Source organism: Choloepus didactylus, chromosome 3 (assembly GCF_015220235.1).
Source record: "Choloepus didactylus isolate mChoDid1 chromosome 3, mChoDid1.pri, whole genome shotgun sequence".
In the NCBI taxonomy this organism is placed as follows: domain Eukaryota; kingdom Metazoa; phylum Chordata; class Mammalia; order Pilosa; family Megalonychidae; genus Choloepus; species Choloepus didactylus.
The window spans coordinates 136,309,850-136,332,463 of NC_051309.1; the positions used below are offsets into that span (position 1 = coordinate 136,309,850).

General features: G+C 35.2%; 1 protein-coding gene across 3 annotated transcripts in view; it reads right to left on the reverse strand.

Moving 5' to 3' along the window:
• Positions 1-881: 881 nt before the first annotated feature.
• ANKRD50 (ankyrin repeat domain 50) overlaps positions 882-22,614 on the reverse strand; it is a 62,134-nt gene continuing 40,401 nt past the window's right edge. For all 3 annotated transcript variants that reach the window (XM_037830617.1, XM_037830616.1, XM_037830615.1), the window contains 3 exons: positions 13,646-13,875; positions 5,161-8,708; positions 882-3,640 (listed from right to left, as the gene is read on the reverse strand). In XM_037830617.1, the coding sequence (XP_037686545.1) occupies positions 5,164-8,708; positions 13,646-13,850 (3,750 nt within the window). In that variant the 5' untranslated portion in view covers positions 13,851-13,875 and the 3' untranslated portion in view covers positions 882-3,640; positions 5,161-5,163. The remainder of the gene's footprint in view (positions 3,641-5,160; positions 8,709-13,645; positions 13,876-22,614) is intronic.

The following is a 22,614-nucleotide window of genomic DNA, read 5'->3' on the forward strand; positions in this document are numbered from 1 at the left end:
ATACACTGGATAAAGGGAGTGCAATCCACAAGGTTTTCACAATCACACTGTCACCCCTTGTAATCTACATTATTATATAATCATCTTCAGAAGTCCAGACTGCTGGGTTGGAGTTTTGGTAGTTTCAGGTATTTACTTCTAGCTATTCCAGTACATTAAAACCTAAGAAGTGTCATCTATATAGTGTGTAAGAATGTCCACCAGAGTGACCTCTGGACTCCATTTGAAATCTCTCAGCCACTGAAGCTCTATTTCACTTCATTTCGCATCCCCCTTTTGGTCAAGATGTTCTCAATCCCACGATGTTGGGACCAGATTCATCCTCGGGAGTCATATCCCACATAGAGGGGAGGACAGTGAGATCACCTGCCAAGGTGGCTTAGTTAGAGAGAGGGCCACATCTGAGCAATGAGCACTCAGGGGGAGACTCTTAGGCACAATTATAAGCAGGTTTAGCCTCTCCCTTGCAGCAACAAGCTTCATAGTGGCCAGCCCCAAGACAGAGGGCTCAGTGTTGGACAGTTTTTATGTCTCTTTTTTTCCCTTCGTAAAATGCTTCAAATCATTTGCTTAGTATTTACTTAAAACAACTAACTTAAAAACAAATGTAAGCATTTCATGCATGTTCTATTAGTTCAAGGACAAAATTAAAACAAGATATCCTCTGTAAAGCAAATATATTTATTATGCACTTTCATATACATAGGGATTTTTGCTTAATATAATACAAGGAATAAAATAAAAATTTTACAATGTGAAATTCAATGTACATTTTAGGCTATTTACAACCCAAACCAAGGGAAAAATAAAAGAAAGCATTTGTCTGCAACTACACTCACTTAAAAGTGTAAATGGAGAATATTAAGCAAAACATACATTTGCAAGACCAAAACAATTTTGAAAAAAGTACTTCTGTTTTTTTTTTTTTTTTAAGTAGTGAACTATTTTTTGTGAGGATTCAGGTGGTAGTGGGGAGCAAGAGACAAAAGATTTTGCTGCATTTTGTGTTCTGGTCAATTTTCTTTCCTCAATCTTTTCTACAAATATTTAGATTTTTATTTTTAATTACTCTATTTCCCATGTTAAAAACTCATGACGTTTAGGGAATGGGCACAGATGGAAGGTTATAAGAATGTTAAAATGTTAAAAGCACATGGTATTACAGTTATGAAGTGTCAACAGCTGATTTACAAAATTTAAACATTTCAATTTCAAAAATAGCTATTTAGGAGTTTTATATTTTGAGGACAGTTTTTACTCTTCTTACTGGAACAGAACCATTTTTCAGTTATGGCATTAGATCTCCCACAGAAACAAATAAACAAGGCAAGGCATCTTCAACACCCATATCATCCTTTTCTTTACTGAAAGCCATGTATGTCCTTTTCCAAAACCTAATTTATATAAAAACATCCAGAGGAATACTTACTTTTGAAAATCGTATTTTCCAACAGGTTCTCTTCCTACCAACTGTTTCAAATGTATACAGTATGGATTTGAAAACATTCAGCTCTTTGAAAAACATAAATCCCTTATGTAATGAGTTGTAACTTTGCCCTTTGGGTACAAGGTGCATATTTGTAAAAACAATAAAATTAAATAAATACAATTCCAATAATTCAAGGTTAAAAGAAAAACTGACAACTTTTTTTTTCTAAAGAAAAATACACCTAATAGGAAATTAGAGTTCATCTTCTACAGTATTGTAAATGCATTTTGAGATATGACTAAGGGTGGTTCTAATAGGATGTATTCATACTTATTGATAGAATCATTAACACTCTTAAGGCTACTTTGCAAGAGTCCTATTAAGTGTATTTAATAAATGTCCCATAGGGACAAGAATTCAATACTTGAAACATTCACATTCGAGTTATTACTATTGCCATTTCACCTTAATATTGACAGAACATATCAACTTATCTTCTATTCCTGATATGGCATATTAATGTAATAAAATGAATTATTCTGACTTAAAAAAAAAAAAAGCAAAAGCCTTATAAAAGAGTCAAGTGAAACCTTTTTAACAACTAATTACACATTTCTATTTCTGTGAATAACATGGGTCCTTCATACACGAAGATGACATTACTGACCTCTGGTACTAGATCATATATTCTAAAGATTTTCCCAGTAGTAGCAATAGTTTTGTGCTGATCGCCAAATTCTCCTTCCTCATTCCTCCTTATCAACAGCACATGGAAAGAACAGAATTTGTTTTTTGCAAGATTAACCGGGCTCATTCAAAGATCAAACCCACAACCATGGTTTCTAAACAATTATGCTAACCTTTCCAGACATACCTACACCAACCCAAATAAGCTAGCTCCACTGGTTTAGAGTACATCCAAAAGGCCAAAGCTTTGGTCGCATACTCATTTGAACCAGAGAATTTTGCTTTCTTTGGTCACAGACTTTGTCCAAAGAAATCTGAGAGTATATGGACAGAAAAGTGAAAATCCATCACTAATTTTTATCAAGTAACAGTAAAAAAACACATGTGCTTGACTGATGGGTTAGAGGTGTCATCTGTGAAGGACAGCACACAGTACACTCACTCATTAAGATTATCCAACTAAACCATTAAAATTGATCTCATTGATTTTAAGTGGGGGCTATTTTGGACATACAGAGTTTTACAAAATATAAACAGCTGGGAGGAAAGACAACATTAAAATTTGTCTTGGTAAATTATATTCAGTTTAACTGGCAGGAAGAGATAAGGGTAGTCAATTAATTGTTCAGGGATCAAAAATCTACCCTCAAAAAGATAGGTACGTCTCCCTCTGCACACATGTGCAACTGAGGCATGGGTTTGTCCCTGAGAATTTTTAGGCCTAAGGAATGAAAGTCTTTTTTTGGGGAGGTGGAATGACAAGTGAGTGGAAGGTAAAATTGCATCCCAGAGGATGAAACAGAACTTTGTTCTGCCTACAATCTGTTTTGTTTTGTCTGGGACACTTTTAGCCAGAGATGAGGGTTTTAGTGGGAAAATTCAGATTTAAACTTAGAGCAGCTCCCTAAAATATTAGAAATTATTAAAATGAAACCTGCCAATAAACATCTTTTTCACCTCCATGTGGCATTCATATAGAAACTTATTTTTATCCAATGTTGAAGGTGTAGTGAACATAAAACAGTTGCAAGATTTATTTTATTGAGCAACATTTTAAATATACAAGAAACAGGCCATACACTACAACAATGCAAATGTGACTGAAACAGTATGCTTAAGTTTCTTTTGCCACAAAAAGAAGAAAAATAAATACAAGGAACACTGCTTTTTCATATATATTTGACCATGGCACATGCACATTTATCAAATCATAACTTAAAATAGTTTAATCAAATTTTTTTTTCAGCTTTTTATCAGGGAACTGCAGTATACATCTGCATTTTAAAAAGTGCTTATCCTTGTGTATGGAGTACAAAGCACACAAAATGAAATTTTTTAAGCAGAGAGGGTTACATTAAGAAGGCAGCCTTACTATTTAGGCACATTACAGTAATTAAGGTAACTGTACTGTGGATATCACATTCTTCATTTTTTTTTGAGCAAATCAACAGGCATTTTCTGTTTTCATCCAGTAGCTGAAGAACCACTCTGATTACAATGTCTTCTGTTTCACAGAATAGGAAACTAATGCAAAAGTTAAAAAAAAAAAAAAGAATTAATTCCTACATTATACTATGCAATTATACATAGCTTAAAATTTAATGTAAGAATACACATAAAAGATATATATGTATACATATATATATACACACTATGGAAAACAAATAGATTTGCCTTAGATCTATTATTTTTAAGTCATTTTTAATACTTCCACAAAATGTTTACCTTAATTCATGTGTTTTACTGTTTAATATATATTTACACTTTGCTTTTATAAAAGATATGAGAGTTGGAGGGAAGTACTATCAAAACTAAATATTTTTTAAATAAACCACACTGGAGAATGAATGAATAATTATTTTATACAAATTACTTTTGAATGAGATTTGACTGGCCTTCCAGAGATTCACATTGAAGGACATTGATTATTAAAAGATATGGTGGATTTATTTATAGTAATGTTTCACCTAAACTACCCCTAAAGTATATTCCCAAAGATAAAAGAAGCAAGAGAGAGATTGCAGTTTGCTAAAGGAAAGAATGTGATTTTATTAGAGGAAGAAAAAATCGTCAAAAGCAAAGTGGAATGAATATACTTGTAGTACAACTTAGCCAAGATTCCTAATGAAATCTTTGGTTGTATCTCCAGTATGGTAAATGTACTTCTAAAAAAGTATCCGTGACATAAAAATTATGTACCTATTTTCTCACTAACGTCCTCTATATAATTAATACTGCATTCTTTGTGGTGGAGGGAGGAAAAATATTTTTAGTTAGAAAGATGAATCTTTTTAAGTGTAAATAATTCTTTTATCTAAATATACATGTCCTCCCAGTACATCCATCCATTATCATCTTTCCACACCTATTCATGATGTATGAAGATATTACTTGGAAATTAAGAGATCTGCCATAACAAAAATCACCTTCTGCTGATTAAATCATGACTTCTGGAGTGAAAATGAAGGAAATTAACATTTACTATCTACTAAGTGCTACATACATTATTTTATTCAAATGAAGATGAGTATTACAGAAATAGTCCCTCTCTCTGTCACTATCAAGTCTTTTAGGTGGGGAAAGTGATTGTATAGGAAGGAATTCTTAATCTGGGATCCATGAAGAGTATATTTATTCATTCATTCATTCACTCATGTATTCAACAAATTTTTATTGAGAAATTACTATAGGTCGAAGCAGTATTCCAAGTACATGAATACAGCAGCAAATAAAAGAGATACGAATCCCCATTCTTACACTTTTGTTTTTGTTGGGAGGAGACAGTAATAAACATCAAAAACATCATAAATAAGTAAAATTTATAAAGTATGTAAATAATAAATGCTTCGGATAATGCAGAAAAAGGAGAAAAGGCGTGATAGAGGTAGGAGATTTCAAATTTTAAAACAGTGATAAGGGAAGGTCTTGCCGAGAGATTATAAAATGAATAGAGATTATGAGGTGAGGGTACTGGCTATGTGAGTATTATGGAAAAGAGCATTCCAAGGAGTGGGAACGGATATTCTTTATTGATGAAATTTTACCTTTTATAATGGTGTTTCCTTTTTATAGTTGAAGCTAGGATCAGAACCTTCAATCTGAAGCTTCAGAGCTTGTTTAAGGCTTAATTCTGTCTCAGAGGAAGGATATCCCTCTAACACTTCCTGATGTCCTCTATCTTGTATTGTTCGTGGAACAGAAACCCTACCAAGAAAAACCTGGTTGCTCTGAAGATGATAATTTGGATTTGTCATTATCCCATTTCTCTTCTTCTGTTCTCCACTTTGTTGTTGAATAAGAAACTGCTGTTGTGATCGACCAACTTCCTGCTGAGTTGAAGGTATAATTTTGCACTGTGATTCTGCAGGCATTTGTATAGGTGGTACACTAGTCCCAGGCTTGCCTATGGGTCCCCTTTTATCAAACTGGGTCATTTCATATTCTAAAACCTTTGGCTGTGAAGAATTGCTTTGTTTAGCTTTTTTCCCAGCAGACCCAGATTTGCTGGAATTGTCTGATTTCCCCCCTTTATTTGCTTTTGTTGACTTCAAACTGGGTTTTACTTGACTCCACTCAAATTCACTACTTGGTGAATTATGACTCTGTCCTAAGGATTGTGTCGTGGAAGATGGAGAAACAATTGACTGTCGACTTCTACTGCGTGGCAATGAATGCTGCTGAATTTGTTCTGTAAATGACAAGTTATGAAAGCTATCAATTGGCACTGTTTGAGCCGTTGCTGTAGATGAAGTAGTTCTCAAAGATGAATTTTTTGAACTTTTCAGGGAATTATTTGACAATGATGACTTCTGACGATCAACTGTAGAATCTGGAGATTCTGAAGGAGAACTGAATGCATGAGTTGGCCCATTAGGTAAACCACGCAACGAAGGCTGCATATCCCCTCCACCAGTACTACCAGAGCTATTTGATTTAATGGTTAATGACTGCATTTTTGAAGACACTGATTGTAGAGGTTTTTGCTCCATTGTGTGAACAGGAGACGGGGAACAACCATTTAAACTAGATGCACCATATTTTTCTAGTAATTTAATTATTTGAGAATGCCCATTTTTGGCTGCAACACGCATAGCAGTGCGTCCAAATTGATCAGCATGGTTTGGATCAGCACCCTGCTCTAATAAAACCTGCACAACATCAATGTGCCCTTCCTGGGCTGCAATACAGAGTGCAGTTGCACCTTGATTACATGTATGGTCAACTACGGCACTATGCTCAATCAGAAGCTGGACCACTTTTACATGGCCTTGCCAGGCTGCAGACTGCAAAGCAGATCGCTTTTCATTGTCTGAAGCATTGACATCAGCATGGTAGGTTATCAAAACCTGTACCATTTCCAAATGGCCTTGCCAGCAGGAAACATGAAGTGCTGTTCTTCCTTCAGCATCACTTGCTTCTACATTTGCACCATTTTCTAAAAAATATTCAGCCATTGTAAGTTGGTTTTCTAAGGCCAAAATATAAAGTGTGGGCCTACTATCAGCATCTTTGTAGTTAACATCAGCTCCATGGCTAAAAAGTAATTCAACAATGTCCCTGTGTCCTTCTAATGCAGCAACCCGCAGTGCATTTCTTCCATCATAACCCCTTTGATCAATGTTGGATTTATTTTCCAATAATATTTGAACACAATCATAATGACCTTCTTGTGACGCTAATATGAAAGGTATCCGTCCATCATTATCAATCTCATTTGTTCTAGCACCTTGTTCAATAAGTGCCTCACATATTAATCTGTGACCTTCAAAAGCTGCCATGTGCAAAGGTGTCCATCCAGCATCATCTCTGTGATTTTCATCTAACCCTCTATCCAGCAGAGTACGTACCACCTCAACATTTCCTTGTGCTGAAGCTATGCTGAGGACTGTCCTACCTTCACTATCAATACTATCCACAGCTGCACCCCAAAACAAAAGTGTGTTTACAACTGAAGCATGACCCATAGAAGCTGCTGCTAAAAGAGGGGTACGGCCATTGTTATCTGTATGATCTACATCTGCTCCCCCCTCTAGAAGCAAGTCAACCACATCAACATGTCCTTCATAGGCAGCTACTAGCAGTGGAGTCATGCCGTCTTTATCACAATGATCTACTTCAGCACCGCGATCGATTAAAAGGCTAACAACTGATGCATGCCCTTTACTTGCAGGTACACAAAGTGCAGCCACAGAGAGTGCAGTCCTGCCATCAACATCCTCGTGATTTACTTCTGCTCCATGGTCTAATAGGTGTTCCACAATCTCTCTATGCCCCATGTATGCTGCTGCTATCAAAGCAGTTCTACCTTCATTATCAGCTTTGTTGACTTCAGCACCATGTTGTAGCAAATTCAGTACAATATCTTCATGTCCTCCCCATGCTGCTGCTCTCAAAGCTGTTCGGCTATCAGCATCTGCACAATCCACTTTTACACCAGCATAAAGCAGTGCAGAAACCACCTCAGTATGGCCACCCCAAGCAGCAGATCTTAATGCTGTCCAACCATCATGATCAGTATGATTAATATTTGCTCCACACCCAATCAAACAATTAACCACCTTTGTATGTCCTTGTCTAGCAGCTAGGGTGAGTGGTGTATGTCCATGAGCATCTTCTATCTCTAAATCGGCTCCCCTAGAGACAAGTAAATTCACTACATCAAGATTGCCACTGTATGCAGCATTAGCTAATAATGTTCTTCCATTTGAATCACACTGATTTACTGAAGCTCCATTATCTAATAATGTCCGAATGGAATCTTCTCTTTCTAAGGCTTGTCGTACTATGCATGATGTGCGATCATCTTCACTGTTAACATGAGCACCAGCTTTAACCAACAGCTGTAGTACTTCTTGTTCCTTGGGTATTAAAGTAGAGAGAGAGTCTCTAACAGGTGTACCATTCCATATCATCCACAGAGCTAATTCAGCTGTCTCTAACTGTAAGTTTGAATTAATTAAGTGCAATGCAAATTCTTGTGCTTCCAATGGTGTTAAATTCTTGGCTTGACAGGTATAACTCATAGCCAACATTCTGTGTCCTTCTGCTGCATTACATAAATATTTCTGAGTGCAGTGTTTCACATCTAGAAGCCACTCAGCAAAGCTATAGTGAAACAATATTTTAGTATTTCCAAGTCCATCAACGAGAAGTTTGGAGAGGACATCTAGTTTGCGTTGAAAGTCTTCCAAGGTTAATGACATATTTTTGGTCCATACTGCACGATATAATTCTGTTATGGTCAAAGGTCGGCAGGCTGCAAGAATAACATTCAAAATAGGCTGAACCTTTGCAAACTGTTTTCTTACAAAAAGTCTTTGACACAACCAGAGATATAGACCATTTAGAGTTCCTGGGATATCACGAATTTCTCTTAACATAATAAAATTTTCTACAACTCCATCTAGAACCCGTTCTAGATAAAGAAAGCATCCACTGCTTTTAATGTGCAGTTGATTTAACATCTCTGCAGTTTCTTTTGTGAGGTGTTGTCGCAAAGCTTCTTCTTGATCTAAACGATGAAGAATGTACTGTTGAACATCCTTGACAATATATGCCTTCCGAAGGTCATCTAAACTTATTTTTCGAAAACCTAGAAAAGAGATTAAAAAAAAAATAGATATCAGTTGAAAACGATTATCGAAGATGCCATATCTTCAAAGAGAATGTCTTCAGTGTCTTGAGTTTCAGGAAAAAAAGAAAACTACGAGGAAACAATACCTATTAGGATGCAAATCAAGGTTTTCTTTTCCTTCTGTTAAAAGCAACAACAACAACATTGATGGCAGATGAACTATTTCATTTACCTATCTACAAATGGAACTGTTTCTTATTATTTTAGTGGCTCAGTGCCCCTTTCAATTTCAAACATAAGAAATACTAAGCATTTGACAGTCTTACATATCCATAAAAGCACCTTGTTAGAATCTTCTGAACTCCCAAATTATTAGGAAAAAATGTTGCAGGAGCCATAGCACATAGGTTTGTTTTTCAAGGCTAATCTTTTTCAAAGGAATAATTTATACATTTCCACCCATACACTTACTTGAATGTACACTAGCTTTCATTATGGAATTGAATATTTTTGTCCAATTAAAACATCACTGCCTTTAAACTACATTATTTTACATGGTATCAAAATAATCTCAGAACCATTTAAGAAGGAATTTGGTCAAATTATGCTAACAAAACTTCAGTGTGATAAAAATAAAGCAATAGTAAATTCATACCAACCTAAAAATATACTAGTTACAGCTATTTGAAACTCACTTTAAGTTTAAAGGAAACTAATTTCCTTTTCTGAAGGGAGATGGTATGATTTATAGACATAATTTTATTAGAGAATTGTGCATTCCTCTTACAAAACAAAAAAACTTCAGAGTGAATGAAATCACTGAAGATACAACTCTAGAAATTCAGCAAAGATTAGAGATGATCAATTTATACTGAGCAATATACTCCTTTAAACAACTGAATAAAACAAATATTATATATACTATATGTTGGGCACTGTGTGAGAGATGAGACTTATTTTGCAGTGAGAAGTAAGTGACCAGATATGTATTTTGAAAGACCATTCTAACATCACTAAAGAAAAGAATGGAGTGAGTCAAGACTCAAAGCAAACTTGTTTAAAAGAGGCTGTGATATCTGGATGAGAATTACCAAGGGCCTGAACAACCATGGCAGTGGCAGCAGCAAATACAAAAATAAAGGATGGATTTGAAAATTATGATTGAGAGCAGACTGTAAAGAGCTTGATGAATGTGCAGTTGGAAAGAAAGAGGAGTCAAAGTTGATGTCAACTTCTGGCTTGGCCAACAGGACAAAAAAAAGAGACAACCGAAGGAGAAAGCTGATGAATTCAGTTTTGTGATACTAAATTTGAATTACTTAGGTGAAACCACTTGGACAAATAATTGAAAAAACCAGGCTACCAAGAATGACACAGGGAGAAATAACAAATCTGTATACGTTCCACAAAGAAAACACCAAACCCAAATGGTTTCTCTAGTGAAATCTATCAAACATTTAAGGAAGGAGTAAGAATTCTAAGCAAATACTTTGAGAAAGCAAAAGAGAAAACACTTCCCAACTAATTTTGTGTCCGTTACCAACACCAAAATCCTTTAGTCATATAGATTATCAAAAGGTTAATGATGATAGTTAACATTTACAGAGTGCTTACTTTCTTCCAGGCACTGCTTGAATAATTTACATTCATTAGCTCTTTTAATTTTCTTAAATATCCTGAGGTAGGTATTCTTATTACCCCTACTTTACAGACGAGGAAATTGAGGCACAAAAAGAAATTGAGAAGTTAATTACTTTGCCCAAGATCACAAAATAAGTGCAAGATCTTGCATTCCAACTGAGGCAGTCTGCTTCTAGAGCACATGTCATTCACAGCTTAAGATCTTAACCTCTCTCTATATAGTACTTAGTAATATGAGACAGTTTAGAAATAGATCAATAATACACAGATATACATACACACATACCTAAATTCAATGTATGATAAAAGCACCACCAACCAATGGTAAAGGGAGTCAACAAACAGTGCTGAGAAAATCTGTGGTTTTATAAGTTAGAGCCTTATTTCACATCATTTAGTAGAATGCATTCTAGATGGATAAAACAGTTAAATGTAAAAGTAAGATGGAGATACAGCAATCAAGGACAATACATAAGATTACATATAATAGACTTCAAAAGAATTATTACAATTAAAACATCTGAAGAAAATAATTGCAAAGGATAACAGACTATGAAATAAAAGCCCTAATTTATAAAGACCTCGTAAATATAATAAGAAAATCACTAACTTCCCTGTGGAAACATGAAAAGTCAGAAAGCAGTAACTCAATGCTTCTTGGCCTTTTGGCTAAGATCAAGTGTAGAAAGCAATAACTCATAGAAAATGGAAAAAAAAACAAAAAACAAAAAACAAAAAAGGTAAACTGACAAAATAAACATAAGGGTAAAGACTATTGAAGTACAAATAAAAATAAGGTACCGTCTTTCATATATCAAATTGGCAAAGATTAAAAAAAGATATAATTCAATACTGGTGAAGTACAGGGAAACTGCACTTCAGGCAGGAATATAATATGATGTATCCTTCTGGAAAGTAATTTGACAATATGTATTAATAACTTTAGAAATATTTTTAAATTTTTACCCACAACTTTTCAAATCTACACATCTACCATCAATACAGAGGTGTCAAATTCTTATATTCAGCCCAGAGTTTTTTATAAATTAATAACATTTCAGAGGAACAAGTGGGGTAAGGGAATCTGACCATAATCTGGTTCTTCCTAACATTGCCTTTTCACCAAGACAGAAGTAGAGAGAAAATAAAAAATCATTTATTCATTCTTTAGCAAATAATTGAATGACAGCTTTGTTCCAAGCTGGGTTTCATATGCTGGGAGGTTATAGCAGAGGACAAGAGAGGTAAAATTCCTATTCTCATGAAGGTTATATCCTAGTGGAGAATTCAGGTAAATAAATAAACAAACATAAATGAATTTTAAGTAGTAACAAGACATATAAAAAAATAAAGCAAGATAATGAGAGTGTGTGTGACTAGGTAGCTGGGAAGGCAAAAATAGAAATAGAAGAGAAAAGTTAAAGAAGCCTCTGTTGTGACATTGATATTTGAGCAGGGATCTAAATGATAACACAGTAAGATGCTTAGGAGAAGAGTATGTCAATCCAAAAGAACGTAAAATACAAAGATCCTAAAGCAGAATAAAACAGATCCGAAAATAACAAATGTTGACAGATGAGAATATAGAAAAATGCAAAATCTCATACATTGTTGATAGGAGAATAAATAATTTCAACCACATTAAAGAGCAATTTGACAAAATTAAGTGAAGTTCAAAATGTACATATTCTATAATCCAGCAATTTCAAGTCTAATATTACACTGCAAACCTTTAGCACATGTGGACAAGGATAAAGACGCAAACATGTTCATGAAGCATTTTGGTAACGGTGAAAAACTGAAAATGATATAAAAGTCCATGAATAGGATAATGGAAAAATTAATTGGAGATTTATACATGGGAAGGAAGGGTATCCAGCAGTTAAAACCAATTAACTGGATTTATAAGCAGTAATGGGAATATGGCTCAAAGTAATGCTGGCTAAAAAATTAGAATATAGTAATAAGAATAAGAATAACAGCAGCAATAATTTAGGAGGGACTTACTATGCAAGAGGTACTGTTCTAAGTGCTTCACATGTAACCTGACATTTAATACTTGCAAAAAACCCCTATGGGGAAAGTAATATTATAATCACCAAGTGTAGATGAAGAAATTGAAGCACAGAAAGGTCAAGTCAGTTGCCTATGACCACAAAGCGAATGAATGGCAGAGCTGAGAAGGTATATGCAGTGTTTTATTTCATGCAAACTATAAAAACATACCATATAATAAATAAGAGTCAGAAAGATATAAAATAAACTAATGATACTGGTTGCCTCTAATTTGGAAAATAAAGGAATGGAATGACATAGAAGACCAAAACAGGATTCAACTTTATCTATGCCTGGTATATTAAGTGCTACATAAGCGTTAGTTGTTATTTCAGTCTCCAAACTTCTTATCACTATACACTGAAATCACAAATGCTACCATCAGTAGCAAAGGAAATCTAAAAGGGACAATTGATAAATGGAATAGAGTTGGCCATAAGAAATTATTTGAAGAAATTAATAAGTTTTCACTATACTGTAAAATATATAGAACTATTTAAAAGTGATCAGGCTAATTAACTATTTACTTAATTATCTCTCCAATTATACTACAAACACTGTTTGAGGTCCCCGTGTCACACTCCTTTCATTTTCCATTTCCACAGCACAAAGAAGAGTGCTTTACATAACCCAGCAGGAGTAACCACATGGTAGTATAGAAAGAGAATTTAAAAAAAAACAAAAAGCAAAAGACTACTGATTTTACGCAATATATGCACAGTTCTCTCACATATCAGAAATGGGTAAAAAGAGGTATATTTCAAGAGATATCCTAAAGGGCTGTGACTCTGTTTTTCCTTCACACCAAATAAATAAATAAATAAATAAATAAATAATAAAGCCTTAGAGTAACTGGCATTGAATAATAATAATAATAAAAGGCATATTTGCAATTCTCAAGATGTTCAGTCTAAGTCGGACGGAATATAAAAAGCCGATCATGATACCACAACATAATGAATGCAGTCTCACAGATATGTAGCAGCTAATATGGCATGAAGTACTCTTAACCTTTATTAAAGAGGTTAGAAAAAGAATCTTGAAAAAGTTAAAAGTTTAAATGATCTTAAAACATTTTATGGCTTCTTTTAAATACAATTAATAAACGTAAAAGATACAAAGATACAGTTCAGAACAGCTGATAGAAGAAGCAGAAGCAACAACTAGATTTTCCACTGTGCTTTTCTCTAAGAAAGAAGCACATATACTAATTCATCAATGAAAAACATTTGCTGATGGCAGTAAGTAACTATGCTTACCTGTAAACATTTTAGTAACAGCTTTACTCTGTTTTCGGGCGGAACAGAGAAGCAATAGCCATGGTGGAAAGAACTCATGGTGACCAGCTAAAAGCTCTGCAACAGTCCCAGAAAAGCTGGTAGATGTTTGTTCACCTTCAGTAATGTTACATCCTTCATCAACAGAATCAACAAGTAGATAAAGGCTTTGCTGAGGAGGCTTCATTCCCAAAAGTGGGAGCAGAACACACCTGTAAAATACATCCATACAAGCATTTTGAATGTTATTTATTGGCTATGATGTTAAGATTTATTATTTAAAAATTAGTATTACTAATTATAGATATATTCTAAGAAAAAATTAATTAAGGTTTTAGAATAAAAAGGTACAAGTTTTAATTCCTTACTTTAATGAGATTACTGGTCCTAAATAGTCCACATTTCTAATAACGACACTTTTCACAATAACGTGTGTTTGCATGTTATCAGTAATTCAGCAAAATTAAGAAAGGCAATAGGAATTTAGAGAAAATTATATTTCAATATTCCTTCCTTATTTTGTGAGTCCAAGATAAAAACTTGAGTTGTTGATTTGCAACCTGCACACACACCTAAATATGAACAAGACTAATGTGTGTTGCTGAAAAAGAGAAAAATACATTGGATATCAATTTTAATGAAGGAAATTTTTCTGTCATTATATCAAGGATTCTTTAGAATTTAGAAATGTTTTATCATTATTTCTCTTACAAAACAACTGCATTTTTAACCAGCTTTTCATATACAATTTTTAAAGGATTGTACAAAGATCATCTATAGTCTAGGTCTCATTTGATATATTTTGAAATTTCAAAGTAAAGAACAAATCAAATCATTAGATTTCATTCCAGTGAATAATGCATTTTCTATTCATGTAGTTTATATTTCAGTTGATATAACTTGTTCATAACTTAAAACAATGTTCACTCTAAAGAAATATTTGCTCGATGTGTGCCAGATGACGAATAAGGTGCTGAATGAACACAACAGTGAAGAGAACATAATCCATCCAGTTATTTTCATAATATTTACAAACAATCCTTTCTACACCCCTCTTCTTAATCCTTCAATTCCATCATCACTATGCCAGTTTGGATGTATTATGTCCCCCCAAATGCCATGTTCTTTGAAGCAATCTTGTGGAGGCAGAAATATTACTGTTGATTAGATTGGAATCCTTTGATTGTTTCCACGGAGATGCGACTCAATCAACTGTGAGTGAAACCTTTGATTGGAGGTGTTACTCTGCCCATTCAGGGTGGTTGTTAATTGAATCACTGGAGTCATATAAAGGAGTTCACAGACAAAAGGACCTCAGAGCAGCTAGGAGTGACATTTTGGAGAGCAACAGAAAGTGATATTTTGAAGAGCAGCTGCAGCTAAGAGAGGACAAAATGCCCCAACAGCAACACTTTGGAGAACGCCATTTTGAAATGCAACCTGGGAGCAAGCAGACGCCAGCCATGTGCCTTCCCAGCTAAAAGAGGTTTTCCAGATGCCAATGGCCTTTCTCCAGTGAAGGTATCCTTTGTTGATGCCTTACCTTGGATACTTTTGGCCTTAAGACTATAACTTTGTAACCAAATAAACCCCCTTTATAAAAGCCAATCCATTTCTGGTGTTTTGCAAAAGGAGAGTATTAGCACACCAGAACAATCACCAAGATCCAATTCATTACTTTGTCCTATCAAAATTCCTCACTAAAAATTTCTCAAACCCACTTCAGTTTCTAACATCACCCTAATCTAAACTGCCATCATTTCTTTCATCTGAGCTACCAGAGAAGCCCACCGACAGTCCCTCCAATGAGCTTGTACTGGAGGCAGAGTAATGTTTTACCCCAGCCACACTAGCTCTCTTTCAATAACTTTTATTAGATAAGATTACAAAAAAGATCTTTTCATTTACAGTTTCCTCTGACTGGTATGCTCTTACCTTCTCTCTTCAATTTTAAGCTTGGGTGTCACTTTCTCAAGGCTGAATCCCTCTTATGTGCTTTAATAACATCAAATATTTCTCTTTCACTATCAAATATGCAATTTTACACTTACTTATTTAATGCCATTAATGTCTATGATGGCTAATTTTATATGTCAACTTGGCTAGCTTATGGTATCCAGTTGTTGCTGTGAGGTATTCTGCAGATGGAATTAGTATCAACTTTAAGTAAAGGGAGTTATCCTCCATAATGTATGTGGACTCATCCAATCAGTTAGAAAGAACTGAAGGTTCCACAGAGAAGAAATTCTGCCTCAAGACAACACCATCTACGCCTCTACCCAATCTTCTCCAGCCTGCCGGCCTCCCCTATTTTGGACTCATACTGGAATTTCCAGCATGCTATCCTGCCTACAAATCTCAGACTTGCCAGCCCTCACAGCCAAGTGAGCCAATTCCTTAAAATAAATCTCTTAATACATACACACACACTCTGTTAGTTTTGTTTCTGTAGAGAGCCCTGAATGATACAATGTCTATTTTTTTCTTTACACCATAATCATCATAAGAACAGTGACAATGTCAGATTTGTTCATCAGTGTACCCCAGAACCTAGCATAGTGCCCTGCTTGTAGTATATTCTAAATAAATATTTGTTATAATTGCAGTCTAGGATGGAAAACAACTACAGTGCAGTGTACTAAGTTCTATGATAAACAGTAGTAAAATTACTAGCATGATAGATAAGAAATGATCAACTTAATCAACGGAACTGGATAGGGAAGGCAAAGGATGTCAGAGAAATATTCAGATAATAGATGCTCATACTGAATTAGGTTTTGAAGAGCCAATTACAGTTCTCTAGGAAGGTAAAGAGAAGACAGGAGAAACATGCTAAATTTGGGAAAATCTATTTTATTATATTTTACATATGTATTTTCTCTGCTCTGATCACAAAGAAGGTTGATGAAAAACCAGTTATCACCATATGGCATAACCAGTTTCAATTAAGAGCTAATCAACAGTTCTAAAGGAAAATGAAGGAAGCAAACTTAACCTACTTTTTGATAGGAATGGGGTAGGGGGAGAAGTCAGGGAAGTTGGGGAATTGAGGTTGGTAAATTAAGCTAGGAGAAAGAGCTTAGTCAGGAGAAAGACCTAGGGGTAGAGGAAGACAAACAGGGAAAGAAAAAACTATAGTGGCAGCCACAGCATATGCAAAGGCCTAAAGAGAAAGACTAGTACTAAGTGTGGAAGAAAGAAATTATGAAAATGAGTAAATGCTAGGCTTTTTAAGCTTTGTTATGATATTTGGACTTTGCCCTAAGGGGACTAAGGAGACACTAAAGTATTTTAAGCAGGAAATTGGTAAGTTTAGATTAGTGTTTGGAAAGATAACTGGTTGAATTTGCAGAAGAGGCTGAAGCAGGGCAAATCTAAAAGGAATGAGTAAGACAGACAGCCATGCCTCAGAACTTAAAATATAATCTGAATTATTATCACCAACGTTACAGTGTTTCATGTTTTGTGCACATTACATGTCCATTAATTCATTCAGTTCTCATATTAACTCTTTAAGTACTATTATAATACCAAAATTATTATAATAATTTCCAGATGAAGAAAGAGGAAAATTGTCAGAAGTTACTTACAGGTAATAAATAAGGGATTCAAGCCCAATGTCAAGCTCCAGAACCTATACTAGGGTAACCACTCATCCTGTTCTGCCTGGGACTTTCCTAGTGTTAAGCACTGAAAGTAAGAGTCACAGAACCCTATCCTTCTCCCCACCCCAGCTCTCATACTCCGACCCTCAGTCCTGGGCACATCAGGATGGTTGTTCACCCTAGTCTACTCTCTCAGCCCCTATGATTCATTGCATATCTATAACTGTTTTTATAAATACATTTTTTTGTGTGTGTAGATGCCCTTTATCAAGTTAAGGAAATTTCCCTTTTTTTTTTTTTTCCTTTTTGAGACTATTATGGCAAATTACACCAACTGATTTTTGAATGTTAAACAAACCTCAAATTCATGCAATAAACTGCATTTGGTCATGATATATTGCCTACTTTATATATTGACAAATTCAGTTTGCCAAAATTTTGTTAGGGAATTTTGTATCCACGATCATGAGGGATATTGGTCTGAAGTTTTCTTTCTTTTGTAATGTCTTTTTTTGGTAATGTCTTTCTCTTTGGTATCTTTGGTAGCAAAGTAATGCTGGAAAACATAGAATTAGTTGGGAAACCCCTCCTCTTCAATTTTCGGGCAGAAAATGTTTTATAGAGTTGTCTAGTAAGGCCCTAGACAAATTACAAATTACAAATTTAATTTCTTTAATAGACATAGGGCTCCTTCTTTTTGAATGGGCTTTGGTATCGTAGTTTGTCTTGCAAGAATTTTTCCATTTGACCTAAGTTGTCAAATATATAGGCATAAAGTTGTTCATAATATTCCCACATTATCCTTTTAATATCTGTAGAATCTTTAGTGATATGACTCTTTTCATTCCTGTTACTGGTAATTTGTGTCTTTGTCCTCCTTCCTTCCTCCTCCCTCCTCCCCCTCCCTATTCCAGCCTTCTGCTGGTATGCATATATTGAAAAGCTAAAAACTGTATTTTCCAGTACACATAGCATCTTGGGTTGCAGATGGTGATTTAGGTTCTGCTCAACAAAAGCACTTATGCAAGTCTTTGACTTGGAACTGAGTTACATGGGGGGGGGGGAGAGGCAGGGTGCAGGATATTCATTTTGCTAGCAAAGATTTAGAATGTTGATAAAACAGAGATTAATTAAATCTCTTACTACTGTTGTTTCTATTTTTCTTCATAGACCAAGTCTTGTTTTCTGTTTTCATGTTATTCAGTGGATAAATGTAGGTATGCATTATTACAGGCATGCGTAACTGTAATAACTTCATTATGCATTACTCATTTAATGTTTTTTACTTAAATTTCAATCTTGTTTGATAGTTCACAAGAGCTCACTTGCCTTTTTTTAATAATTTAATTTTATTCCTTTTAAAATTCTTTTTTTTTCTTATTTTGAAATATTTACAAACTTAAGGACAGTTACAAATAATACAGAGAACTCCTATACAGAGAACTCCAATATGCCCTCATGCCCCCAGATACTCAGATCCACCAATGTTTTTTTTTTCCAAACATTTGATAGAAGGTTGCACACATCATATTCCTTGAACACATAATACTTTCATGTACATTTCCTGCTTTTGTTTTTTTTTTTTTAATGTTACTTAGAATTGTCTGATATGCCTTTAGCAATCCCTATCAATTTCCAAATGAGTCATTTTGTTGCATGTCTTTTGCTGGTATACAGAATATAATTCAGTTATGCTTTGCATACAATCTGAAACTTTTCTTTTTAAGAGGTATTATTTGCCAATTTACTGATAAGATAGTTATGTTAGTCTTAAAAGTATTATTACATTTTGTGCTGTTGATGTTTTATTGATTTATTTTTAAACTTTTTATCTTTACTGGTTCTATTTCTATTCTCTATGTATTTTATAACCATTCGAGGGGCTTGAATTTATACTCTAGTGCTCATCTTTATGAACGTAACTTTATATAATACTCTTTTTTACCTTCTATACCTGTCAGTATAACTTGATTTCCTATATAACTTGATACACTTGATCCACAGTGTATTTCCCCTCCTTATTCCCTAATTTTAGTTTATGAGTTTTCTTAGTGTTTTCCCATATACTATAAAAGATGCTTATACCTCAATTAGTTGATTTAGCAGTTTTAACTAATATCTTGCAACTCTCTATATGAAAGATGAAGACAGATGTACTAATAACAACTCCATTTTTTTCTCGCACTTCCCTTCAACTTTAGCTATTCATATTGTTTCTACTAGATTAGGGTTTATAATATTTATATTCCCTTATATGTGGTGACTTGGAGCTATGTACCCCAGAAAAAGATGATCTTAAACTTAATCCATTCCTGTGGGTGTGCACCCATTGTAAACAGGATCTTTTAATGAGGTTACTTCACTTAATGTGTGGCCCAACTGAATCAGGTTGGATCTTAATCTTAGCACTGAAGGTCTTATAAGGAAAGCCACAGAGGGAGAGAAAGCCATGGGAAGGAATCGAAGTAAGCAGAATCAAGAGAAGCAAGGAGAGGCTACCATGTGCGTTACCATGTGACACAAAAGCCAAGGACTAAGCCTTTGCTGCAGCCAGCACCAGAATGCTACAGTTTTCTGGGAGAAAGCATCACTTCGATGACACCTTGATTTTCTTTTCTTTTTTTTTTTTATCTTCATTTTATTGCGATATATTCACATACCACGCAGTCATACAAAACAAATCGTACATTCAATTGTTCACAGTACCATTACACAGTTGTACATTCATCACCTAAATCAATCCCTGACACCTTCATTAGCACACACACAAAAATAACAAGAATAATAATTAGAGTGAAAAAGAGCAATTGAAGTAAAAAAGAACACTGGGTACCTTTGTCTGTATGTTTCCTTCCCCTATTTCTCTATTCATCCATCCATAAACTAGACAAAGTGGAGTGTGGTCCTTATGGCTTTCCCAATCCCATTGTCACCCCTCATAAGCTACATTTTTATACAACTGTCTTTGAGATTCATGGGTTCTGGGTTGTTGTTTTTTTTTTTTTTTTTTTTTTTTTTTTTAAATCATCATTTTACTGAGATATATTCACATACCACGCAGTCATACAAAACAAATTGTACTTTCGATTGTTTACAGTACCATTACATAGTTGTACATTCATCACCTAAATCAATCCCTGACACCTTCATTAGCACACACACAAAAATAACAAGAATAATAATTAGAGTGAAAAAGAGCAATTGAAGTAAAAAAGAACACTGGGTACCTTTGTCTGTTTGTTTCCTTCCCCTACTTTTCTACACATCCATCCACAAACCAGACAAAGTGGAGTGTGGTCCCCATGGCTTTCCCAATCCCACTGTCACCCCTCATAAGCTACACCTTTATACAACTGTCTTCGAGATTCATGGGTTCTGGGTTGTAGTTTGATAGTTTCAGGTATCCACCACCAGCTACCCCAATTCTTTAGAACCTAAAAAGGGTTGTCTAAAGTGTGCGTAAGAGTGCCCACCTGAGTGACCTCTCGGCTCCTTTTGGAATCTCTCTGCTACTGAAGCTTATTTCATTTCCTTTCACATCCCCCTTTTGGTCCAGAACATGTTCTCCGTCCCACGATGCCAGGTCTATATTCCTCCCCGGGAGTCATATTCCATGTTGCCAGGGAGATTCACTCCCCTGGGTGTCTGATCCCACGTAGGGGGGAGGGCAGTGATTTCACCTTTCAAGTTGGCTTAGCCAGAGAGAGAGGGCCTCATCTGAGCAACAAAGAGGCATTCGGAAGGAGGCTCTTAGGCACAACCATAGGGAGGCCCAGCCTCTCCTTTGCAGCAACCGTCTTCCCAAGGGTAAAACCTATGGTAGAGGGCTAAACCCATCAAACCACCAGTCCCCTATGTCTGTGGTCATGTTAGCAACCATTGAGGTGGGGTAGGCCAATACCCCTGCATTCTCCACAGGCTCCTCAAGGGGGCACTACATATTTTTTTCCTTGTTTTTCTTTTTTTTTTTTTTAACTTTCCCTTCTTTTTTAAATCAACTGTATGAAAAAAAAAGTTAAAAAGAAAACAAACATACAATAAAAGAACATTTCAAAGAGACCATAACAAGGGAGTAAGAAAAAGACAACTAACCTAAGATAACTGCTTAACTTCCAATATGTTCCTACTTTACTCCAAGGAAGTTACCTAATATGGCAACATTTCTGTGAACTTGTTCCTACTATATCCATCAGAAATTAACAGACCATAGTCATTCCTGGGCATCCCCAGAACATTAAATAGCTTATCTGTTCTTCTTGGATTATTGTTCCCCCCTTCCTTAATTGCTCTCTATTGCTAGTTCCCCTACATTCTACATTATAAACCATTTGTTTTACATTTTTCAAAGTTCACATTAGTGGTAGCATATAATATTTCTCTTTTTGTGCCTGGCTTACTTCGCTCAGCATTATGTCTTCAAGGTTCATCCATGTTGTCATATGTTTCATGAGATCGTTCCTTCTTACTGCCGCGTAGTATTCCATCGTGTGTATATACCACATTTTATTTATCCACTCATCTGTTGAAGGACAATTGGGTTGTTTCCATCTCTTGGCAATTGTGAATAATGCTGCTATGAACATTGGCGTGCAGATATCTGTTTGTGTCACTGCTTTCCGATCTTCCGGGTATATACCGAGAAGTGCAATCGCTGGATCGAATGGTAACTCTATATCTAGTTTTCTAAGGAACTGCCAGACTGACTTACAGAGTGGCTGAACCATTATACAGTCCCACCAACAATGAATAAGAGTTCCAATTTTTCCACATCCCCTCCAGCATTTGTAGTTTCCTGTTTGTTTAATGGCAGCCATTCTAATCGGTGTTAGATGGTATCTCATTGTGGTCTTAATTTGCATCTCTCTAATAGCTAGTGAAGCTGAACATTTTTTCATGTGTTTCTTGGCCATTTGTATTTCCTCTTCAGAGAACTGTCTTTTCATACCTTTTGCCCATTTTATAATTGGGCTGTCTGTACTATTGTCATTGAGTTGTAGGATTTCTTTATATATGCAAGATACCAGTCTTTTCTCAGATACACGGTTTCCAAAAATTTTTTCCCATTGAGTTGGCTGCCTCTTTACCTTTTTGAGAAATTCCTTTGAGGTGCAGAAACTTCTAAGCTTGAGGAGTTCCCATTTATCTATTTTTTCTTTTGTTGCTTGTGCTTTGGGTGTAAAGTCTAGGAAGTGGCCGCCTAATACAAGGTCTTGAAGATGTTTTCCTACATTATCTTCTAGGAGTTTTATAGTACTTTCTTTTATATTGAGATCTTTCATCCATTTTGAGTTAATTTTTGTGTAGGGGGTGAGGTAGGGGTCCTCTTTCATTCTTTTGGATATGGCT